The 26,504-nt window shown below is 40.7% G+C and overlaps 1 protein-coding gene across 1 annotated transcript in view; it reads left to right on the top strand.

Moving 5' to 3' along the window:
• Positions 1 to 25,931, top strand: part of fgf11b (fibroblast growth factor 11b) — a 36,008-nt gene extending 10,077 nt beyond the window's left edge. Inside the window, exons 2-5 of the mRNA XM_030746113.1 lie at positions 10,425 to 10,535; positions 11,506 to 11,609; positions 25,105 to 25,303; positions 25,396 to 25,931. Coding sequence (XP_030601973.1) covers positions 10,425 to 10,535; positions 11,506 to 11,609; positions 25,105 to 25,303; positions 25,396 to 25,532 — 551 coding nt within the window. The 3' untranslated portion in view covers positions 25,533 to 25,931. The remainder of the gene's footprint in view (positions 1 to 10,424; positions 10,536 to 11,505; positions 11,610 to 25,104; positions 25,304 to 25,395) is intronic.
• The last annotated feature ends 573 nt before the right edge of the window (positions 25,932 to 26,504 follow it).

Genomic DNA, 26,504 nt, shown 5'->3' with positions numbered 1-26,504 from the left:
CATGATCAATAGAGGGTCATAACCACCTCCAGGGGACTACGCCCACAGGGGTTTAAATACCTGGGTCTCTCCACCATTTGGTTGAGAACTGAAGAAGCCTTTCGGATGAGGTGAAACGTCTTCAAGAAACAAAAAGAAGTCCAGTCGCCTTTTTCAAGCTCCAGAGAAATCAATTTATAATTTTTGTTTGGATCTTTGGTTGATATTCTCCACTAAAATTTTGAATATGTGTACTACTGTACAATCATCTGTTGAACATATTTGTGTGTTTATTTCTTTGTTTGTATAGCCTGTCTGGGTCTTTACATTTCTATTTAAATGCTATCTGTGTGCCAGCGTCAGCTAAAGTTCATCTCAGCCGAAGCTTGGCAGAATATCTACAATGGATGCGAAGCTGCCTTTAAGCATCTCTATGCATGCTTTCCCTCTTCTGTATGGGGACCATATCATATAAGTGCTTCAGCGAAGAAAAACACTGCAAATCACAAATTTAAAGTGTAAATCCTTTCTTGGCCCTAATCGTTCTGTTTAACGTAATTGCATGTCTGCTGGTGTGATCATGACACATTCTGACAGAGGTCTAGACCCCTGTGGGGGTTCAGAGGATGTTTGTTCTGCATATATCAAAGTGCCTATTTGAGTCCTTGCTTGGAGGGTGCATGGGAGAAAAGGATAGGTGAGATGTGAGCTTCAGTAGTCCTACTCCTGTGCTTGTGTGTTTTTCTACTACATTTCAACCTGAAGAAGCACGCAGCTCGGGTTCAGCCCCGCATTACTCGGAAGCTGGACATGTTGTTAATTGTCACATACATGTTTCTGTCACAGCGCTAATGAAGTACATATGTGAATATTGAATGTGTGTCAGGGAAGCAGTGTGAGTCCTATTTGCTCCCGCTCCTGTTTGACATGCTCTTGTCAGCGCCATTAATAATAAGGAATAACTGTGCCTCACTTGTGTGAACCGCTGCCATTGTCACATTAAATGATTTATGAAAGCCTTGAATCCAAATTAAGAGGCCACTCTTGAACTTGCAGGTGATGAGCTGCAGCTCATTCGTTCCTATTCTTTCTTTAACCTCGCCCTGTCCTCCTATCCCTCCTCTGCAACATCCTTTTCGGCACGTCCTTCCCTGCCTCCTCTCCCTCTCTCTTATGCTTGTCACATTCCACATTTTTGTGTGGTTCTATCGCTCCATCATTGCCCTTTTGTCTTGCGCTTTCTGTCCTTTTATTTCTGGACATGCATAGAGCATTTCTCACTCTTGCTTCAAAGTTGTTAGCTAGCTGTCATGACTTCATTCCTCCCGTGCTCCTCTCCTCTCCTTCCCTCTCCCTCCTCTCTTCCCACAAGGTTGATAATTACTAGCAGCACTCTACTGTAGACCTGGCCCAGTTTAGAAATGAAGAAAAAAAAAAAGGGAGAAACTGCATTCTCTTTTTATTACATGCAGAATCAAACACGTGCAGGAGGCAGACTCCTTTTTTTTTGCTAAAATATAGTATAGTACATGCATGCAAAAACACAAACTAGAGTACGTTCATGCAAAAGGGACAGAGTGAGTCGGGGACTCCTGAAAATATAAGCCAAGGAAAACCCCTGTTGTTCGATTGGGTCAAAGCAGAAGAAATGCCCTTGGCTGCTCAGTCATGCAGGCCCCCAGTAATTACCTCCAACCTTATCGAGAGGAGCTCGCCTTTGGGGAGATCAGCCAGCAACATACGGAGCTCAAATTAAGCCAGATAAATACATTAGTGTAATGATAACCAACACTGAGCCATACACTATGCTGATTAGAGATAATTCTCAACTAGTGCTTATTTTTCAGAGCAATTACATAGCAGCAAAGGGTTTAAGTGTCCTTGATGGCAGCTGGGATGTATGAAGTGATTACCTTGGGTTCTTATGTGCACTGACCTCATTTATGCAGAGACGTACATAATTGCTGTGTGAATGGTTGAACTGGAGGGCTAGGCTCCATTCTCCCCCGTGCGATTTTCTAAATGATTATCGATGCGGAATGTAAATTGATGAGGGGCGTCCCTGTAAACCTAGCAGCAGCTTCTGCTGGGATTAGAGGAAAAGTCGGTTTAATAAACAAATTGCTCTCGTGGCTAGTTAATCTCATATTTTTACACAACTTACATAACTTGATAATCACTTTGCCTCTCTGTGTGAAGACTGCATTATATTTGTGCAGCGAATGTGGAACTTACGTTGCATTTCACTCGACTTACAGTATGGTGCATATGCTGTATCTTACACACTTTCCTTTCTGCTTGTCATATTTCCTTTCATGTGTGGAGAGGCCACTTGAAAATGGGCCTGCTGATGAGTCAACATGCTGTCGGGTGAGCTGACAACACCTGTGTTGATGTACATAAACAGACAGGGAGCTCTCTTTGACCCACACTCCACTGACCTGGATCAGCGAATGTTTCCTGTCACTCAAACCCACACATGTCCCAGGAGTGATGAATGTAGTCTTACACACACACACACACACACACACACACACACACACACACACACACACACACACACACCTCCTCTCCACGGGAAATACCCTGGACAGTAGAAGCTGCATGTTGTGCTGCTGGCATATTTAGTGAATATTCTGCAACGCAGATGTAGGTGTGTTCACCCTGAAAGAATGTGTGCGCTGCCCGCTGCTCGTGTAACTACAGAACAGGGCTGCAGCTCACTCTGGATGAATCACAGCAGATAGGATAAACATGTTCGGATTAGCGATGATTATGAGCTCAGGAGAGAAGTGTTTTTTTTTGTTGTTTTTTTTTAAGTAAGTGATCATGTTTGATTACAGAAAAACTGATTACAGAAAGCTTGTGTTATCCATTCACCATAATGAAAACAAGTTCAATTTCCCACCACCCTGTCATGCCTTTGGTCATGACCCAATGAAAAATGCATTTTTTTCTCCTTTTCTACAAAAACAAGGCTGGTTTGATTAATGGACTCGGTTTCAACCTCCTGGAGCAATAATGGTCTCACATTATTGTTGTTTTAGATAATGTATGCATAAATATATGAAGTTGAATTGATCAACTGGTAAATTTGTGGAGTTACAAAAAGTCTGCAACCAGTTTGATAAAAAAAAAAAAAAGTTCATTTTCAGGGTTTAATTAAAGTAAGAAAATTGGATTTGCAAATATAATGTTTCAGTACTTTCTCACTGTTTATAGACATATAAAGCCATAAATGAACCACAAGTTGCAGCCCTACATTACAGTTAATGGGACTGTGAGAGTGATGGATTTTCAGATACAAAATCAAAAACAGTAAACACTCCCAGTAAAAGTCCTGCTCACTTAAAGTCCAAATAACTGACAGCTAAAAGTCGTTTAAAAATTAAAAAGCATCTACAAAAAGTCCTATGTCACTGTATATTATTGAATAAGGCATTATATCATTGGTAATGTTGATGCAACAATGTGTAAATGGCCTTTTCCTGTTGCATCTGGCTGATGGTTTTAACTACTACAGCTACTTCTACAGCTGTGTAAACAAAGTGCAGTAAAAGCTAAAGTATTTGCTTCTGAATGCAGTTAAATAGGAGTAAGAAACAGCAGACAATGATAAGAGCCAAGTGGTGGAGTACCTCAAAATTGTTCTTATGTACATTCCCCTGCTCCATAATGCAGTGCTTTGAATTAGGGGGTCATAAAATGGTCACTGTTGTGCCTCCTGCAATATATAAAATATGCTCTTATGGTTTGAGCACAAGTATGCTCTATTATGCCAAAATCAGTACACATGACCTTTGAGCCAGTAGCTCTCCAAGTTATCATCTTCTCTGTTTACCCCTGTGGAGCAGCAGTAGTCACTGAGTGTGCACACTAAGCATGCTCGTGATACAAACACAGGCTTTTTGCTCATGTAAACAACTCTGTGTGCTTTGCTAATCCAGAGGTAGACTGCTGTCAGTGTGTCACTATCTATCAGAATGCTCCTCCAGGGCTTATAAAGCCAGAAAAAGTTGACTTGCCTAATAATGTTTTTTTTGCTATACTGCAGCATGGACACAAACTAGTTTAGGGGTAAAGCACCAGTTGTAACTTATAATATTAAGTCAGTCCATTTCTGCTTCTGCTTATGCAGTTCAGGGTTGCTGGAGCCGGAGCCTATCTCAGCTGCCATAGGGCAAGAGGCGGGGTACACCCTGGACAGGTCGCCAGTCTGTCGCAGGGCTAACACAAAGAGACAGACGACCACTCACACTCACATTCACACCTATGGGCAATTTAGAATCACCAGTTAACCTAACCCCATTAAGTCAGTCACTTGCTTGTTTTTCACTTTGGCCCTAGGAGACGTTTTCAGAGTTCCTGAATATGCCACAAGGCCAATCTCAATTTGGACTTGAGACTTAAGACAAAAAGTCTAAAAAAGTAGGCATTTATTGTGTGTGTGTGTGTGTGTGTGTGTGTGTGTGTGTGCGTGTGTGTGCGTGTGTGTGTGTGTGTGCGTGTGTGTGTGTGCGTGTGTGTGTGTGTGTGTGTGTGCGTGCGTGTGTGCGTGTGTGTGTGTGTGTGTGTGTTTTCTGCAGACACAGATTCTGTCATGGCAATAAAACAGAAGTTAGCTGAATATTCATAGCAATGTGTATATCTCTGCATTTACAGTTCATAGCATTTATTCAGTTATACCAGTGGTTCCCAAAGTCAAGAGTGCTGCGGCCCACTTAAAAACCCACGGCCCCTCCTCCCCCCAATCGTCGAATAGCGCTGGCCTGTGAAATTATCTTCACTCTCATCAAAATACAAGTGAAAGTGATGTATTTCATTGAAAATTTGATTTAAAAAAAAAAAACATAAACAAAACAGGCTGCTGGCTATAAATTACTAATGTTACCAAGTCATATGTAAAGTATTAATGCCAATATGTGACCCACTCGCCACTGGGACACAAACTTCAATACAATAGCAATAAATTCAAGTCAGAGTAATGAGTAGCATCACAAACTAACCACCTCCTATTGCCAGTTTTAATTCACTCTTTATATAAATAATCACATTTTTATAAATATGTAACTATGCATGCTTGACAGTAATTTCAAACTGAATGCAGTGCCTTCACGGACCACCAAGGGGCTGCGGCCCACACCTTTGGAACCACTGAGTTTTACTATCCAGGCCTGCGGTGCCTTTTCACTTCACTCATATATTAAAACCCAAACACGTTAGTTAATTCATCACATGATTCTTTTTATCTTCATTATATCAATGTATGTATTCAGATGGCAAAAATGACTGTTCACAAACACCAAACTAATGAATAATAAACACACATATTTCTTCTTATTCTTTGCAAGCTACACAATCATTGTATAAGACAAAGTAATAAATTATTGGTACTGTTAGTCTCACTGTTTGATTGACAGACATGCATGGCAACACATTCCTGTTACCCCAAAATGCCACTGCACTACAAATTGTTTAGCAAAATGTACATCAATGTGCAAATAACATAGACGTAATGTTGGCATTCATTTTGAGACCAGCTACTCCACCTAACATATATAATTTGTAAGGATCTGAGTGTTATAAAAATAATTCCCAAAAGCTAGATAGACGTTGATAATCCTGGTACCCTAGCCAATTTATATAGTAAGTTTAATCCAGATTGATTAACATGTCTAACAGGAATTAGGGAACAGACATACATACGTACACTATGAACAGTATAGAAGAAGATATATTTATTTGGTTTCAAACTGTCATTTAAATTGTGCTATTTTAAAAAAACCCAAAATGTTTCCCTCGGTTGTGATGCCGGATAACGGACAGAAACTAATATCTCGAGGCGTTTCCAGTTGACTCTTTAGCTGAATGTTCGTTAATCGTTACAGCTTTCACCAGACTAACATACTGTAACCAGGCAGTGATCACTGGCAGCTCCACATGGCTGTTACTAAAAAAAAAAAAAAAAAAAAAAAGAAGTCTTAATAGAAAAGCTCAGTTTTAACTGAACGAATGAAAGAATGTTTTATTTTTGTCTCTTACATAAGCCGTCCCTCCTGGCTCCATTCAGACATATTACCCAACAACACATCAAACATGACAGCCTGTTAGCCACCATCATCTAACATAGACACAGAGACCTCCTAATCATCCTCCTGGAGGTATTTTACTGTGGTTTATTAACCAAGGACATCATATACGAATAAAAAGAAAGAATTTAATTCTTCATGTGCATCGATTGGTGCCAAACATATTTGACTCAATCCATATCTACAAACCTATAATCCAGATAACGTAATCTGAAGAATTTGTCCAACTCCTTCCATGCTTTAGAAACATGTATTCAGAAAAATGCAAAAACACTATTAAAAAGAAATTAAAATTAAGCTTCAATATCAAAGCTTATCATTTCTAAATGGGAAACATGAATTTAGAATAAATAAAATATAAATAATATCAAAATAAAATGAAGCGAATTTTCTCATTTAGCAACAACATTGACAGATTCTTCCCTCTTTGGTAACAAGTCTTCATCTTCCACTTTGGCTTTTGCACGATTGTGAGAAGTTCACTCAGCTTTGGTGTTTAAACTCCTCCACAGCAGGACAGCAACTAATCCACATTCTTCTAAATCAAAGACTTCAGATGCCAGTTTGCGTCAAATCCCAATGATAAATCCCACTAGCCACACTTTTGGATGGTAAACACAACAACCTGTTAGACATTCTCACTATGCTGGCCTTAAAATCTAACTGCAGTGCCTCGACTCCTTATCTTCATTATACTTCTGAAGCCTGTTTTTCTATTCTTGGCACAGTCATACTCCAGCTTATTTATTTCTGTGCCCGAATCATTAATAAAAAGAACAACTACAACATGGGCACAGAAACGCATTCTGTAAGATCTTTATTCCCTTTTACACGAGCCATTGGTGCACTATAAAGAATTAACTGCTTAATTTAATTCTTCATAAGCCCATATTTTTATCAATCTAAATTTTCTGAGCTCACATAATCAAAGACCTCTGAAAATCAATACAAAAAGAAAAATGTGAGTTTATAGCATCTAAATCTGTGATCAATGTACAAACTGTACAAAATGTACAATAATGCAGGCTTATTCTTCTTATGCTGTTCAAAAATCTGTACTAATCTAATCTGTACTGAAAACTTCATCACACAGCTTGGCTGAATAATGTCCCTGTAGTTAACTACAGTGAAAACAATGAATACCACAAAGCAATCGTTCTGGGGTTTTTTGGGGTTTTTTTTTTAAAAACATCCTATAGACCTACATATTAGCAGATATGACAAAATGGCAGGACTACATCTGGGCACTGTGGACATTTGTATTGCTGATTTGGCAAAAAGAACTGCAGAAGTTCAGAAATTGCCTCAGCTTTAAAATAACCAAAACAACTAGTCAGTTCAAGGCTGTAACTAATGATTATTTTCATTATTAATCAGTCAGTTGATTACTTTCTTCATTAATTCATTCTTTGGAAAAATATTCTTTGGGAAAATATCACAAAAATATTTGAGGAAATTATTTTTGGGCCAAAGTGAGTTAGGGAGTGTCTGTCTGACCTTTAGATGTGGACTGTATGTAAAATATTCATACGTCCACAGTGACACTACTCACAGGTTTCCGATCTCCAGTTTGAGCATATTTTTTGAAACCAGACGCCACAATTGAGGCGTGGATCCGACAAAGAAACCAAGGTCAACACACTCTCAAACGGTGGTGACCTGTCATCATCAGGTAGCCACTGGCTAAAGCACACCTTGCTTTATTGTCTGTTTTTGATGAATTACGAAGTGAACATTATGTTGTATCCATTAAGACTGTAAACTATAGACTGAAAACAAACTCATAGGACAGTGATCACTGAGGTCATAAATGAGGTGAGAATATGGTCCTTTTCATAGATTTCTGTAAAATCCAACTTCTTATTCAACTGTGAGAGTTACCCCCTGCTGGCCATTGGAAAGAAAGCAGGTTTAAGGCACTTCCATGTTAGCTTCACTGAGACTGCATCCATTTTTTCATATAGAGTCTTGGATTCTAGAGCATAAATATTTTCAAAGATCTAACTATTCTTACCTAATTATCTATAAATTTCTGCTGGTCATCTTTACAAATGGTGAAAGCTGCACTTTGGGATGAACAAGTGCACGATCATGTTGGTTTCTGCCATTATTTCAATAATCAGTGCAAAACTGCTGGGATTCCCATATTACACAGAGGAAGGTGTTGCAACAGCGTGAAGAGATGAGCCTTTGTTGAGAGAAAAAAACCCAAAAAACTCTGCGATCGCGTTGCGTTCAGTTTGGACTTCTTCTGCTCTACTTATATCAGCGCTGACCTAGAAGTTCTCTTCACCTATCATTGAGGAAAATACTGCAGCAGTCTGGTGCTCCTCAGCTGTGACGGGGCTGTGGTGACATCACTGTTTGACATGACGAATGCGGTGTCCATAATGGGCCCTTAATGCACCTGCAGTAAAACACAGCTGTTGTGTTCTTTCCTGGGAGCTTTTCTCATTATGCCGGATCAGAATCTACTGTGTGCTGGTGCTGGGGTGAGGATTGTGGAGTCAGAGCCAGCTCTGCTAAGTGAAACATTAGTTTTAGTGCGCCTGACACCAAGCATGGGAGTTTTGATTGCAGCTATATTGCACAAGCTGTCTATTGAATTTCTGCCTAAATGTGCTTTTTCTCCAGCGCATACAGCCGTCACTCTTCATGAAATGTCAGTATCATCTCATTCGTTCTGTTCCCCCGCTGTCCCTCTGCTCACTTCTGTCCTCCCTGATCCTCCCATTTCCCTTTCTTTCTCTCCCTCTCTCTCTCATCTCTCCCTTTGAATCTGTGGGGACAAGTAATGAACGGCTTCCCTGCACTGATTGGATGATGTATGATGTTATTAGGTGGGATGAAAGTGACTATAACTCAGAGGGTATGAAATGGAAAAGGAGAGAAGGAAGAAGAAAGTGAGAGAGTGGAGATAGTGAAATGTTTTGACAAGCAGCTTTGAAAAGCAAAGGACGTGGAGCGCTGCAGATGTATGCATGTAACAACGGGAGTAGGTCACAGTTTCACTGATGTTTCAGCCCTGGCACACTTCCTCTGGGAAATAGTCCTACTGATCTCATCCCTGGATCCTCTGCCTCTCTCAGCCACCTTGCACTGTAGTCTGAAGAAGACGGGCAGATTGCGCAGCGCCCCGGGTCATTCCCTGAGGAGTGTGTATGAGGGCATGGGAGGAGTTTAGTGGAAGGGGAAATCCCAGATGGCCCTCCAGAGGCTCCATCATAAACTGCTCCTTTAACCATTTTTCATCTGCCTTATTAAAGCTGGAATGAAGGGGACTAGTCAGGTCACTGGTCCTGATTGAATAAAGAACAATGCTATGAGCTAAATCAGAGGGCAAGCAGGGTTCTCCTTGTTGTTGGAGTAGCATGACAATAAGGTGCTGAGCTCAGGAGACAAGTCACAACAGAGAGACTGGTGCTTCAAAGATTCAGTTTCTTAAATGGACACAACACAGACTGTGGGCACTCTGCTCATGAAACATTCAGCTCCTCTAGTCACCCTCCATCCCTTCCTCCAGCACCCCTGTCCCCTTGATTATATTGTTTATTTAGCAAGAATGAGACTGAGCAGTATTTCAGTGACAAGTATCTCACTTTACTTTATCCAATCATGGCATCTTGGTGAAGAAGAAAAGTGAAAGAAACCATACACTGCATATAAAAGGATGGATGTAGCCAGCATGACATCACACACTGGTGTCTGGCATTTTAAGGAGTTAGTGTTTCGGCCGCCGGTTTTTGTGCTCAGTGCATTTGTAAATTCTGTCCTTTAGAAAGAAATTCTTCCATGAAAATGTGCCAAATAAGTAGCAACATCAACACATTATTACAAATTGCTTTAAGGTTTAAGGTACAAATATTCTTTTATTATGGTATTAGAGATCTTTTCCCTTGATAATAGTCCATAAATGTGTGACACTGAAGCCCAGTGGGTCATTCGCATACCTTTGATGTTTTTAAATGAGTAAACACAAGAAAGCAATTGAGGTTGTGAGGAAGCTTTGTCTGTGGTTTTGTTTATGATTGAGCAGGACTCAAATAAGAGAACAAACTAAGGTAAACAACAACTGATATTTTTATGGGACTAGACAAAAAGATCAGTCATCAAGATTCATCCTCTGGAGACCATGACTGCAAATGAATAGCAGAACTTTAAAAAAAAATGGGATAAAAATTATAAATGTTACACATAAGCCATATTCTAACTTGAGATAATGCACTCATTAAATTTGCTTATTAGTGTCTTTGTTTAAAGTGACATATTTGACTAACCATTCTTTTTTCAGGGGCTGTAGATTAGTGAATGTCACATCTGTCTAATGCCATGCTGCTTTCTTGTCCTCCCTTGCAGAGCCACAGCTGAAAGGCATCGTTACCCGGCTATACAGCCAACACGGATACTACCTGCAGATGCAGCCTGATGGCACAGTCGACAGCACAAGGGATGAAAGCAGCTCGTTTTGTGAGTTTTCTGTGTAGAGATGAGATGTTTGTGTTGTGACATTTTAACAAAATTATTCGCAATCTAGTCTCCAGCATCACCACTACTTACTTTTATATAACTGAAGAATCTGAACAGCCCGTTGCCTTTTTTTTTTTTTTTTTTTTTGGCAAAGTTCATGTTGTGAAGAACTAAGCAGAACCACAGCAGGTGACATGCTGTGCTATAAGGGCCCATGGCTGAAGAGTTGAGGAGAAAGTTAGAATTTTACCAGCTCACCTGCCAAAATTGATTCAATTAGACTTGTTATTTTTGTCTCTTAATAGGAAGGCACATGATGTCACACTGCCTGTCAAACTTTGGCAGTTTAGTGTGTTCTCCTCTTGTGCAAAAATGCTTCCATGCAGTTTATAAACCAGAGAGAGCAGTGACATATTGCGACTGTTGAGACGATGCAAACGTTCATCCTGACCTTTAGCAAACTAAATTTGGTCGTCAGAGCGGAAACTATGCAGTGTTCTCTTATCATTTCTTTGTTTTTGACCTTCAAGACTCAGACATGGGCCTTTTTCGGACTGAAGGCTCAATGTGGCATTTTATTCACTCTCCAAGAAAAATTATTTCTTGGTGAGTTGTTAACTAGTTTACTAGTGTGTTTAGCCAACACAGATGCTTCTCTCCTGTCTTAACTCTAAGCAGCAGTTGGCATGGTAGAACATGCCCATTATTTTTCAGGTTTAGAGGCAGCATAAAGCCCAGTGAAGGTGACAGAGTGTTGTGTTTCCATAAACATAAAGTAAGAGGTCACTGCATTTGGGCTTAAGAGAGAAACAGCAGGCAGCACTGACACTGGAGTCATTCACCCTGCAAATATGAAGACAGCGAAGCAGAATGTGTTGCTATATAGTATTGCAGTTTGATTTTCTGACTTTTTCTTTTTCTCCTTTGTCTTTGTCATGCTCTCTGTCTCCTACTTTATTCCTCAATTTAGCACAGTTCAACTTAATTCCAGTGGGGCTGCGGATTGTGGCGATTCAGGGGGCAAAAACAGGGTTGTACCTTGCCATGAATAGTGAAGGATACCTCTATACATCAGTAAGTATGCACATTAGTCTTATAGAAACAAATACTTCCATTTGATGACATATCTCAGATATGTTGCCTTGACATTAAATCCAAAATCGTTGTTCTGGTAATGTAAGCATTCAGGTTTAGATGTGGTGTCTGATCGATCTGTGTGTTAAATTGTGTGTTAAACTGCATTTATGTTTAGGTTTTCTCCTTTAGGAGTAAATGGTATGAGAGAGTGTAACCTCTTGTTGCTCTCTCCAAAAAAGAGAATGACCTCACATACATGCAGGAAACAAGATATACCTGGTTTTTCAGAAAATACTATATATGGTGTTTGTACTGCTATGCTAAAATTCTATGTATGCATATGTGTTCTCTTTCTTAAAGTCTTTACTGGAATGTATGTATTGTCTCTTTCCTTTAAGGTTCAGGCAAAGGAGATGTGATTTAAACTTCCCCCACAGAAGGAATGTATAGAATGTCCTTGTAGGATCTCTGGCTTTCCATATAAGGGATTGTTCAGATGTTTAGCTATAGGTTAGGAGGCTGAGGATGTGGGGGTTGCTAACACTATATAATGTCTGTTGCCCCTTTGTTCAGGGGAGTTAGGAAGATTGGGCCTCCTGTCCCCCGATGGCTCTACAAAGCATCGGTTATGACATTGTCTTTTTTGTAAATAAACTTTATGTTATACATTAAGACTGTCGGCGAAGGATTTCTTCAACTACACCACAATGAAACTACAATTTTGGCATCGTGAACTACATAGATAACAGCTGCATGGTCCTGATGTCTTTCCTACAGAAAAGCTGTTGCCTACTCACATCACTGACAAGGAAATCAAAAGGGAGAAAACAAATCAGGACTTTATCATCAACTGTCATTCTGGATTTAGCGGTTCAGCTGTCAGTCAGTTAGACTTCATTTTACCGTCTCTTCTATTTCAGGCTAATATGCATGACATGGATATGATGATTAAGTGTCTCATATATATATATATATATATATATATATATATATATATATATATATATATATGCATCTGTATACAGAACTGTAAAAATGTAAGAAAATTCAAGATACAAGCTGCTTTTGCACAAAAGCTTGCATATTATTTGGTACTTGTCTCACTTGTTTATTGCATTAAAAAACATTAATTTAGTCATTTTCTAATCTGTGGGTGTATAAAGGTAAAACATTGAAATAAAGTAGTATGAAGGTGAAACGAGAGATGCACTCTATTGCCAAAAGTATTCACTCACCCATCCAAATTATTTAATTCAGGTGTATGCATCACTTCCATGGGCCACAGGTGTATAAAACAAGCACTTAGGCATGCAGACTGCTTCTATAAACATTTGTGAAAGAATGGTCGCTCTCAGGAGCTCAGTGAATTCCAGTGTGTTACCGTGATAGGATGCCACCTGTGTCCAGTCATGAAATCATCGCTGCTAAATATTCCACAGTCAGCTGTTAGTGGGATTATAACAAAGTGGAATGACAGCAACTCAGCTACGGCGTGGTAGGCCACATAAAATGACAGGCGCATAGTGCACAGAGGTCGTCAACTTTGTGCAGAGTCAATCGCTACAGACCTCCAAATGTCACATGGCCTTCAGATTAGCTCAGGAACAGTGCGTAGAGAGCTCCATGGCCGAGCAGCTGCATCCAAGCCTTACATCACCAAGTGGAATGACAGCGTTGGATGCACTGGTGTAAAGCACGCCACCACTGGACTCTAGAGCAGTGAAAATGTGTTCTCTGGAGTGACGAATCACAAGACTCTGTCTGGCATTCCAGTGGGTCTGGGTTTGGTGGTTGCCAGGAGAACAGTACTTGTCTGACTGCATTGTGTCAAGTTTAAAGTTTGGTGGAGGGGGGATTATGGTGTGGGGTTGTTTTCAGAAATTGAACTTTTTTTTTTACATTTTTGGACACAGCAGCTTTTATTCGCAGTGGAGAGAGACAGGAAATAGGGGAAAGATACAGGGGAAGACACGCGGGCAAATTGGCGACAGGCTGGGACTCGAACCTGCGCCGCCTGCACCACAACGCGGCAAATGTATGTGGTTGCCAGCTTCACCACTAAGCAACCCGGGTGCCCAGAAGTTGAACTCTTAATGCTTCAGGATACCAAGACATACCAAGGATGGCCCCTTCCTGTTCTAACATGTCTTTATGGACCAGTGCACAAAGTAAGGTCCATAAAGACATGGCTGAGCGAATTTTGTGTGGAAGAACTTGACTGGTGGAATGGGATGAATTAGAACAGAAACAGTGAGCCAGGCCTTCAGTGAGCCAGGCCTTCTCATCCAACATAAGTGTCTGACCTCACAAATGTGATCCTGGAAGAATGGTCAAAAATTCTCATAAACACTCCTAAACCTTGTGGAAAGCCTTCCCAGAAGAGTTGAAGCTGTTTTAGCTGCATGTGATGTCACTCAAGTTCATATGTGTAAAGGCAGAAGAATGAATACTTTTGGCAATATAGTATATATTAGTATAGGTATTAATATTAGTTTGTATATTAGGTAGACATAGTATTAACAACAAACATTTTTTCTTCCTGATTTACAGTCACATGAGTCACCACTCATTACCTCTGCCAAGCAGGTCATGTTTTTGATAGGGTGTACATGCATGCGTGTGTCATACTGTCTGTAAACACAATAGCTTTAAAGGTTTTGAAAGAATTCTGATAAAACTTTGTAGGGGTGTAGAGTGGGGTCATATTAACAATCCATTAAAATTTGGCTTATATCCACCAAGGGCTTCAAGGTCAACTTAATGATCTATTAGTCCAAAATTTATTGGACAAAAAGCCTTACAACTTAGAAAATATGACTCTTGCAATTGTGGTGTGTGTTATTAACATATAGAAAGTACCAGATACCAGATTTAATATATCATGTCACATTTGACCTCTGATCACTCCTTCAAGGTCAATAGATTGATCTGAAGGTCAAAGTGACAATAATGCTATACAGAGCTATTTATTGAAACTATTTTTCTTACTGCCATTGTTTGTGTTGACATCATATAGGGATATAGGGAATGATATATGGGGATTCTGAATATCATGTTACTTTGGAACTCTGACCTCTTCTTCAAGGTCAATTAAGGTTCAACTTTCTTAAAATGTGTGTCTATTTGCAGAACACACAGTCAAGAGCTTAGAGGGAAGAGGTCAGAGTAAGCAAGAGCAGCCTTCTCACCTCAGACTTGAGAATGGAAAAAGATCCTCAGAAGAACAGCTGTGGCTTTGTCCACCTAGTAAAAGGTGTTGCATTACAGGCTCTGGTTGTCAACTGACATTTTCATTGTAGGTTATGTTTTGGGGTTGTAATTTCTGAATATGGCTTTCTATTGCTTCTGTTGTGTGAATGTACATGCAGTTTGTGGACATGACATTTGCACTTAATGTCTCCTTTGTTACGCTCCTTTGTTCTGTTGCAGGGGTGACTTAACAAGTTCAAGCATTTTCCACTTTGTTTTTGACATACGTATCTCATGAATTGTGGGGTTAACCTGACGTGCCATGAGAGCAATGTGAGTATGTACACAAGGGTGCAGGTTATGCGAGAATAAGGACTTTGTAACGTCTCGGTTGTGTTCGATGGTGAAGAGGAGGCGGCAGACGTACTTATCAGGCAGCCAAAAACGCACAACCACACTGGTACTGGGAATTCCACAGTGTCTTCCTTTAATAGACGTATTCTTCACCAACCTTATAAAGCCCGGTTGAACGGCTGCTCCATTATTATACATATAAACAAGCAGTGTTCATACAACCTGTGACAATACAAAGAGTAAGTAAAGAAAATTGGAGGTCCGCCTCGAGCCATATGTCTGTCTCCCCAAAACGTTTCTCCCGCGCTCTCTACAGAGGAGCGGTGGGCGCACACTGGTGACATCATTAACGAAAAGCTTAGACTGTCGTAAAGAGACACCACAATTACGACTGTTACAACTTGAAGGAAGGGTTTCATTCTAAGCCTGGTGCATTCTTGCCCTTGTAGTGTGTGTGCCTAAAGTGCTTGTAATAATCTCTGGGATTTTCACACCGGATGTGTTTAACTGGCAGTACTGCGACCATTGACGTGGTATCATGAGCAGGAGAAGAGGATTCTTCTATTAAAGCTTACGGGGTTCACTGTAGTCATTTCTGATATTGGGAGGATGTGACTGAATAAACTTGTGGGCAGCCTTAGAACTGGTCTTCCACATTTTTAATTTTCTCCCTTTGGGCTGCATTGGCTAAATCAACTAGACTGTGGTCTAATCCACTGAAGTAATCTTTAGTGTCTTCAGTGTCTTCAGTGTCACAGCTGTCTGGATCAAAACATTCAAGGGCTTTAGCTATAAGTTCAAGCACTTCAGAAAGGGCCTCACAAGTATGAATGGGCCATTTTCCATCCCACAATTGTTGTACAGAATTAAAATCAGGTGATCCATGTCTGTTATGAGCCCAGAACCAGGTGGACATGAGATTAAGGAAGCCTTCAAGTCCCATAGATCTTGGCTAGTTTGGGACACAGCTGGGACTTGGGAGGCAGCTGAAAAGTACTGGCATGCTAAGCAAAGTGTGGTTCTGGCAGTAGCTGGAGCAATATCTTATGTGTGAGGAGTTTGGTGAGGACATGGAGCAGGGTTTTCAGTCAGCCTTGAGGTGATTCTAGCAAACCATCACATGACTGAAGAGGGGAAGCAGTTTCTAGCTCACAATTTATACAGTGGGAATGGCATGCTGCTGACTTCGACTGAGGATATAGTCAGGCAGAGGAGTACTTTGAGGATCTCTTCAATCCCACTGACACTTCTGTAGTGGAAAGAGAGACTGGTGACAGAGGGGACCACCCTGCCAACCATCCCTATGGTTGAGGTCAGTGGGGTACTTAAGGAACTGTTTGGTGGCCGGACACCTGGGGTAGATGAGATTTGCCCTGAGCTTCTCAAGGCTCTAGATGTTGTGGAGCTTTTGGCTGAGAACACCTCACCTAGGAGGGACCCGGGAGGCATCCTAATTAGATGCCCAAACCACCTCAACTGGCTCCTTTCGATGTGGAAGAGCAGCGGCTCTACTCCAAACCCTTCTGAATGGTCAAGCTCCTCACGCTTTTTCTAAGGCTGAGCCCAGCCACCCTTCGGAGGAAGCACATTTCCGCCACTCATATTCACAATCTCATTCTTTTTGTCACTGACAACTAAAGGTGAGGGTAGGAACATAGATCGACAATTTTACCTTTGCACTCAGCTCTCTCTTAACCAGAACAGACTGGTATAGCGTCCACATCACTGCAGATGTGGCCTCAACTTGTCTGTCAATCTCCTGATCCACTCTACCCTCACTCATGAGCAAGACCTGAGATACTTAAACTCCTCCACTGAGAATTAGCACCTCCAAATCTAAGGTCATGGTTCTCAGCCAGAAAACGATGTAGTGCCCAATCAAAGTCCGCGACAAGTAGCTGCCCCAAGTGGAGAAATTTAAGTAGTTCAGGGAGAGTGAAGCGTAAGATTGAAGGAATTGGTGCGGCATCAACCGTGATGTGGACGCTGTACCAATCTGTTGTAGTGAAAACAAAGCGTCAAAACAAAGATCTCAATTTACTGGTTGATGTATGTTCCTCACCTATGACCATGAACTTTTGGTAGTGACCAAAAGAATGACATTGCATATACAAACAGAAGTTTCCTACACAGGATGGCTGGGCTCTCCCTTAGAGAAGGTGTTAAAAAAAAAAGATAACATCAGGAGGTTGGTCATTAGGGAGAGACTCAGAGCAGTCATTACTCTGCCACATCGAAAGGAGCCAGTTGAGGTGGTTCAGGCATCTGATTAGGATGGCTCCTGGACTTCTCCTGGGTGAGGCGTTTTGAGCATGTCCTACTCAGTGGAGGCCCTGGGGCAGACCCAGGACACATTAAGAGATTATATCTCTCAGCTGGCTTGGGAATTCCTTGGTGTCCCCCTGCCTGGATGAGTTGGAAGAGGTGGCCAGAGAGAAGGAGGTCTGGGTTTCTCTGCTTAAACTGGTGACCCCACAACCTGAAAGTAGATAAGCAGCAGAAAGATGGATGGATGGATACATACTCTATTCCCATTTATTCCATGCATTTATTGTCATTATATATAATTATAATACATGTATAGTCATTTATTGAAACATACATGTTTCAATAAATGACTATACCTATGTCCAATTTTCCTAAATATAAATAAATGAGGGGCTGTACAGTTCTGTAGTTATTGCTCCACAGTAGTGAAAGAAGTCGTCAGATCCTTAACTGAAGTAACAATACCACACCATGGAAATATTCCACAACAAATAAATCTCCTGTCAACTTAAAGTATGTGAGGCCAAACTTGTAACAAAATCCAACTATTTATTCTGTAGAAATATTCATCACAAATCACAACCTGCTCTGCATCTCAGTTTCATCACCTGTGTCTTGTGGCTAAATCAATGTATATATTACATTTTACCACTGTGAATATTTAGGGATAAGCTCATTTAAAGTATTTTAAATGCTTAAAAGTCATCTTTTCACTGTTTAAGATGAAAAAAATATTCAGGCTTTTTAAGTGTCTTCAAACTAATCTGAGAGCTTTTGTTAACTAAGTTTAGATTTTAAGAAGTGGAAGAATGTTCTCAACCCATAAAGGAACACTTGATACAATTTTCTTTTTCATTTTATCCCAAATGAAAGTGACAGATGGACAGTTCCAATTTGCTGTCTATCCCAAAACGCTTGAATCTTTCAATCAGCACCTCAGACAGCTTTGGTGTCAGTTTAAGAAGATACAGTCTGATCAGCAGTCTGGACAGTGCTCAGAGATCTGGTAATTTTTCACATTGTGGCAAAATCCTAGCTTTGAATATAATACAAATATGGAATCACTCATGCACCCATTTGTTTAAAAAAAAAAAAAAGGGAGGGGGATAATGTTGAGGAGTTGCCAGACACAGTAATGTATTGTGGTATATATGTTGTATATATACCCCAATACATTACTGTGGTATATATGTTGTATAACTAGTATTTTTCTCTCTAGTGTTTATATGTGTTGGTTTCAAGAAGAGAAAATCATATGCAAAATCAGTGAGTGCAAGTGTGCATTGATGCATATAAATGGGAGAGGACCATCTGTACGTGAGAGAGTCAAATCTTGAATGTTGGCATATGGACTGCATCATATCTTCTCAGCCCCTGATTAGCATGCATTAGACTTTGGTGCCTTTCCCCTGTGAACAGCAAAGAAAGGGGATTTCCTCAGCACCAGTCAATAGCTGTAGTGCATCCCACATGGACCACTTTTGGAGAGATTCCTCTCTTTTACATGCTGTTATGGGTTCATATAGGTGCAGTACAACAGAACACTTAGTTTCTTGTGGCTATAAACCATGTTGTTATTTGTGACTCATTATTAGTTTTCATTTGATATGGGGATTGATGATGTATGAGGGAGTGCAGGTAGCAAATGTCCCTTCCTACATAACTTTGTATTGTAATTAAATGAAAATGATCTCACGCAGTATTCTATGTGATAAATATGCTCTTTGCTACCACAACAAAGCAGAGGTGACTAACAGAGTGTGTTGTCACTGCTTTTTTTTTTTTTTTTTTTGCCACTTATGTTAGTTATTAGCATGTTTTCCTCTGAATACTCAAGGGAAAACTTTCTCATCCCCCCTTCCCGGCTCATGCATATACAGTAGTTGTGAGGCTGCTGAGCCGGACTCCAAAACAAACAGAGGAAGTCATCTGCTGCATAGTCTCAGACATAAATCTCAGCCTCACTACCTGTGGGTGACAACAGGAAATGGATGATCTTGATACAAAAATAGACCCTGGTTTGTTCCTGCCCCATTTTATAATCTATGTGTTCCGTGTTCTGGAAAACTCCTCATAGACACGGAAAAGGAGAGAGGGGGGTGAAGTGAAGGCTAACACAAGCAAGTTATCACTAAAAATGTTTTCTGCCAATCAAGACTTAAATGTGGATTAATCAACATTTAGATTTAAAAAAATAAAGAACTCATCTGTGATGCTGTACAATTAAATAGCTTACAAGCCTTTTAATTGCTTACAGAAATACTAAAATGGCAAACGCAAATCAAATACTAATGAGTGTGTTTAGAATAGACTGGCACTTAGAGAGACAATAGATAGACAGAAACAGGGCAGGGATAAAGAAAGTGGAAGAGGTATTGATGAAAACCCCTGTCCTTTTTATTCTTTTCATGACAGCATTGAGATGCAGGACAACATCACGCTAGATAGCATCGCTTTTATCACAGGGCAGGGGAAAATGTGGACATTAGAAAAAGTAGCAGCGAGAATAACTGGCCCGCAGTCAAAGAAAAGAGGTGAAGTGCAGAAATGTAACAATAAAGAAGGACATTTTTCCAAGGCAACCAATTAGGAGCACTTAGGAAAGTCAAAAATCCTATTCTTTGTGATAGATTCATGAGCCGCCCTGTACCAGGGCATTCCTTCCAAAATAGTCTGAGGATGCATTATCCAATTTGCTACTGTATGGAATAGCTATTAACCACTGTGCTGTGTCCCAGAATATTTAAAGCAGAGGAATTTCTGATAAAGGCAGCAGGCAGTGTGGAGCAGTCTCCGCTGTCACTGGCGATAGAAGAGGGGAATGTCAGCTACAGCTCCACTTTCAGCAGCATTATATTGACAAGGGCCTTCCAGCTATCAATCAGCACTGCAGAGGCACGAGTCTTTGCACATTATCATCCACTCTATTCATGTCATGTGAGCTTCATTTCTCCGTGGACTGCATTAGGGACAGATCATACATGTGTGGTTCCAGACAGCATCTTTAGCCTCTGTAAATCCCTCTTAATAAGCATCTATACTCTACCGACTTACGTAACTCGGCGTGCCATAGTGTATCCACATCTGGTTTGACAAACAACATCAGCAACATGCCCTGCTGGGGGGTGGGGTGCGCGGGTGGTGGGGAGGCTCCCTGTACACAGAGTGTGTAGAGCACAGTGTGTGTGTGACTACCAGAGGAATGTTGCATGTGTAAGATGTGTGCGGGCTGCTGCAGCAGTAATGCAGAACTATGGGAATGTGATGGGATTACTGGAGCTGGGCACCTTTCACAGCTTCCCATAGATTACACAAGGAGCTGATGGACCGGTTAATAAATGCGGGAAGCCTGCATGACACTGTGACCCCTGCTGTTTAAATGGGGAACTGCAAATACTTTAACATGACAAATGCAAATTATGTTTTGGCTTACAGAAGTAGAGCTGTATTTTCAGGGGCATCAGTTCTGATTTCATGCTTGTGCGTGCATGATGAAATTAAAGTAAACATGATATAACATATTATGCTTGGAATTACTCTCTCATTAGTCACAATTTCACTCCTGTCCCCCCATATCCTAATTCTCTACAGGGTAAGATGTTAGGGAACTCTGCCCTGTGAGTGTGTGAGTGTGACTTGATGCACTTCCTGAGTAGGGTGGCATGGAGAGTAAAGCTTATTGAAGCAGGTAGAACAGATGTAATCAGACACAAGGGATGAGGAAGGAGGTTGTGTGTGTGGGTGGGGAAGGTCTGGATGATACTCTGCATCATAAAAAGGTTCTACCCAACTTAGGGATTCTCAGCACGGATGCTGCATATTATCTTTCTCATCTGCTTTCATTCGAATTAATTTTTTGGCTTGAGACGCATGAAGGGGAAGCTAGCTAGCCAAGTATCTGAATAAGTCACGGTTAAAGAAGGAGATTTTTATTTCATTTCCAGGCCAAGCACCCACCATTTAGATGGAAATGTTCCCTCATCGCTCTTTAAAATGTGCAACACTCAACACGTCATTAGCAGTAATTCATCAGAAGAGCTGGTGGCTTGAGTGATATTGTCAGTGTGGAAGCTATTGTTTTGCCAGGGTGTAGAGGCTACCTCAAGGTGAGCTTGAGAGATGGAGATAATTACAGCGTCATATTTGTATCCGTTAGGTATAGCAAAGCAAGCCATTGTGGTAGGTCATCATGAAAAATCCCTGTATTATAAGGACATTTATTTTACTGTCCTCTCTGCTCGCTCAGAATACTTTTTCTTTAGATCTTCTGAGACTACTTGACTGAAGTACAGAAGACGTGAGTTCTATCATTAGACTAATTTCAGGGGAGTGATTATGAAGGGTAATTATAGGATGACTTGGGAGAGGGGTTATCACTGGTGTCATTTCAGAGGTTGAACTATGGGGTATTTTGCTGAAGTAATGGGTTCAGTTTCCAGAGGAATGCAAGTGTTAGATCGTGGGGTGCTGACAGCTAAAGCCCTTGTCAGCCCAGCGTGCACTGCTTTTGGTCCTGGGGGATAATAGGGCTCTCCCTTTCTCTCACTTCTTAATCTCCTTTATTACCCAGCAACCCCTCTGTCCTCTCTGAGTGATCTTCTGCTTTCTTTCCTGTCTCCCCTACCTTTCCCCTTCTGTCTCCTGCACTTCCCACCCCTCTTGCTCTCTGGCCTGATTAATAATGAATGAAGCAGATCATCTATCGATCTCATCCTCTGTGTTAGCGCAGCAGAAGATATCAAACCTGTCAGTGGATCTTAAAATAGCTCTGCAAGGTGGTGGGGGTAGCAGGAGTGTTTGTTGAGTTAAGGGTAGGAGTTTATTTTCACATGGCAGGAAGATGGTAGTGAAATGGGCATGATCATTGGAGGAGCAAGGGGTCAGAAATGAATGGAGAGGACACAAAGTCCTGAAATACCTGCTAAAGGATAAAACTTCCCTATAAAGCAGAAAGGTGATGATCTGTTATAAGTTTGAAACTCAAGGTCTCTTATATCTTCTCAGTTTACTTTTGGCTCATTTTTAAAACTTGTCTACGCCAAACTGTGGTCCTTCTGTTTGTCTTGAGTCTGAGAAATTCTCCACTTAGCCATTTCTGGCCTGCTGCTCTCACTTAATCAATCCAGCAGATTGGCTTTGCTCTCTGACAGGGGACGAACCCTGTCCAAACCCTGATGAAGACTAAGAGAGATGTATATCTGTCACAAGTGGTTAATATCACCAGTCAGTATTATGCAGTGTTCAGTAGCCCTTACACTGAGTACAGAGAGAGGGAAAAGTGCTGCAGGAACATGATCACTTACAAAGAATGGTTTAACTGCTGGATGTGATCCAAGTTCTGCTAATTTGATTTTGCAATGTCTATACAGATTTGGCCAGTCATAGACAATTGGCATTACAAGAGAGTGGCCTGTATTAATAATCTCATTTGGGGGATTGCATGGTGATAGAGTTTTCTGTTGTTTGAGTATAAAAAAAAAAAAGTGTAGAAACTATAAATGCAATGTTAGTTTGTGACCCTCATCTACTAATTGGAAAGTTGGTTCAATCCCTGGCTGCGCTAGCCTGTATGCTGAAGATACCGAACCCCAAGTTGCTCTCCAACACGCTCGTCTGAATGTGTTAGATAGAAGGCACTTGGATGCACAAGTGCAGAAAAAAGTGCTTGGGTGAATGAAGACATGTTGTGTAAAGCACTTTGAGTGCTCAAGTTGAGTAGAAAAGCACTATATAAGAACCAGTCCATTTATATCAATTATTCATTTGGCTCTTATCCAAAGCAACTTAATGGAGACACAATCTAAGCCACAGGAAGTCAGGAGGACATTGTAGTCTAGGAATCAAGTGATTAATCAATTTTATCTAATAAATCAGCAACAGCCTTGATAATCAAATAATCGGACCACTTTATTTAAATCAAAATGCCAAAGATTCAGTTGTTTTACAGTTTTCTCAATTTGAAACTGAAACAAGTAATTGATTGATTATTTATTAGTTATGTTAATTAACTGGTTATGACTCCTCATAATAATGATAGTAGGCACTGGGAAGTCATCCATTAAAGCTCAACAGCCAAAATGCCAAAGACTATGGATTTTTCTTTTCTTTTTTATTCTTCTTTTTTTTTTGGCAGAGGATTGATCAAGTAATGCTAGCATTGACTGGTTAGCTTGGTTAGAAAGGAACATCCATAACTTAGCCTCTTAATTAATATAACAGTAATTTTGGCAAGCAAAAACAAGTTTAACATAAAATATATTTACTGTTAAAAACTTGACCTTTTAGAGTTTTTTTTTTTTTAGTGAACAAGATGAAATGACACCAACTTTAAGCAGCCGCTTCACATTGTGGTCAAATAGGGTAAAGCTAACAACAGAGACAACTGCTTCTACCAGGCTGTTAAGATTTTAGCTAGGGATGTTCCTGGGGACTAATTTGCTAGTTGTTTACACACACACACACACAAAAAAAATCAAATACTCAAAACTCTAACAGACAGAAAACCCAGAGAAAACATTTAAAACTGTGCAAAGGTAAATATTAGCCAAATAAGTAGTCTGTATTTTAGGAGCTATATGAAACTGTTAAACATATTCCTCATTAATCAAGCCATGTTTTAAGTGTCGCTGAAATGTGCAGCACTTTGCGACATGTGTAACATTGCAAACACACGCAGTGTCTGATTAATTTAGCTAACCTTAGCAGTGCTAGCAATAGTAACTTTAGCTTCTTCCATGCTACCATTCACATCCCAGTGCAGAATATGGTTACTCCTGGCTTTAATTGCTTTTTTTTTTGATCGTTTGTTTGCTTTTTTTACATTAAAGTACTGCAAAACAGTGCTGGTTAGCATGACTGTCCATCTCTGCTCATGTTACAACTTCCATTCACAGAGAGGTGGGGGGGGCACAGCCATCTGTCAGAGCTGCAGTTTTAGGTAGTAAACCGGTAACTGCTATTGTACATTAAAAGAATAAAAATTATATTTTTAACTGACTAGTAGCTCTGGTGTTGACTAGCAAAGCCTAGTTGGTGCCCATTCCTAATGTTAACATATGGGTCTACTTTTGAGAAACTGCAGTGTTTGGTGCTGCTGCATTGGCTTCCTTTTTCAAGCACATATGTTGCTGCCTGGTCTCTCTTTTTATAACTTTTATTCAACCAGGAAATCCATTAAAAAAAATTTTATGCACAGTGTCAGACACTTAAATCACTGGTTTAACATAATTACCAGCTTAACACCAATTAAGTGCAGTATGCATGTCATAGCCAATTATGACACAAATACTGCAGAAACAGGGGTATCACAGGCTCAGCATGTTGTGTTGCCTCTGAAGCAGTTCCTGTACTTTGATGTCATTTATATGCACACTCTGCAATGTATGTGTGCACTGAATTTGGTTTTCTATCAGTGTTGGTGTCATTGTTTAGGTGTCTTTAATCTGCTTTTTCCAGCTATGCTTTTTGTATGTAGGTATGTGTTCATGCTTTTTCTCACATATCGTAAAGTCTGTACCTTTTCATGCTGTTCTCAAAAGACAGAACATCCACACTTTAAAAAAAAACCAAAATAATAACAAGCGCATGTATAATTCAGCTAAAATTGCAGATAATTTTTTCTTGTTGTGTTTTATTTGACAATATGAATGCACTTCTTCTCCTTTTCCATATCTCATTTCAGGAGCACTTCACTCCTGAGTGTAGGTTCAAGGAGAGCGTGTTTGAGAACTACTACGTTACATACTCCTCCATGCTCTATCGCCAGACCCAGTCTGGCCGCTCCTGGTATATCGGTATCAACCGTGATGGTCAGGTCATGAAGGGCAACAGGGTAAAGAAGACCAAGGGAGCTGCACACTTCCTGCCTAAAGTTATAGAGGGTCTGTGGCCTATATGTATTTAAACAGTTTATTTCCCAGTTATTAATCATATCCTTAATTGCTTACCAACAACTCATATCTTTGTCACACAGTTGCAATGTATAAGGAGCCATCGCTGCATGAGCTAGTCAGTGAACCAGTGAGTCCACCTCGGAAAACGGTGAAAACATCAGATTCGCCGTCCCTAAAGAACGGACAGAAAGAAGCTCCCAAGGCTGAGGCCTCATAGCACAGGAGAATGAGGGTGGGACAAAGGGCAGAAGTGACACTTGGAACACAGTTGCCCAGTATGCACTGAGGGCGGCTGGGGAAATGGTCCTCGCTGGCCACGACATTCCAGAAGTGCACTACGAGATGCTGAGGGATAAAGAGTCAGCAGTCCATCAGCAGCCAAGAAGACCTGAGAGAGGAGTCCCCCCTCACCCAAATCCACAGAAAGAAAGCCCAGGGTCCGAGCCAGAACTCCTACCACCACCCTCCTCCCAGTGTTACCTTTTTCTCTACCCCTTGTGATTTCCCTACGCACAGGCTCCTTCATTTCTATGTCAAGCTGAAGCTTCTTTGTCTGCTGACAGTTTCATCTTTTCTCACATGCCTTCCACACCATCAGCTCTATTGTACTGTATAGTCACCACTCACACACACACACACACACACACACACACACACACACACACACACACACACACACACACACACACACACACACACACACACACACATCCAGCACTGACTCCACAGGATAATCCTCACCCATGGGCTCCCTCTTAGCCCTAAAGTTGGTGACAGTGTGGCTCAGCCAGCTTTCCACCCACCATCTGCCTACCAGCTAATCACTAAGGTCAACTAAAGCTCAAAGTGAGATGATACGGCTTAGAGACGAAAGAAATCTGTGGGAAGCTTGGGTCAGGTCAGGTCAGCAGCAACTAAGAACTAATCCTTTTCCTCTTTTGTTTGTTTTCTTTGCTATCCTGTGATAATAACTGGATAATGCTAAAAACAGTAAATGAGTAGAGAAGTGGTGATGCTTAAATAATGATGGAGATCATAATGCAGAATGTTTGAAGTCTACAATAACTTTTATGGAGTTCACAAGTGAGGAACTGCTTGCATACGTGTAAGCAGTGGCTGTTAGTAAAATAAAAATGAAGCAGCTACTCTTCTTGGGAAGATGAGCCATAAAATTTTACATAAATTACTT

Source organism: Archocentrus centrarchus, chromosome 14 (genome assembly GCF_007364275.1).
Source record: "Archocentrus centrarchus isolate MPI-CPG fArcCen1 chromosome 14, fArcCen1, whole genome shotgun sequence".
Taxonomy (NCBI): Eukaryota; Metazoa; Chordata; class Actinopteri; order Cichliformes; family Cichlidae; genus Archocentrus; species Archocentrus centrarchus.
This window is presented reverse-complemented; position numbering and strand designations above follow the sequence as displayed.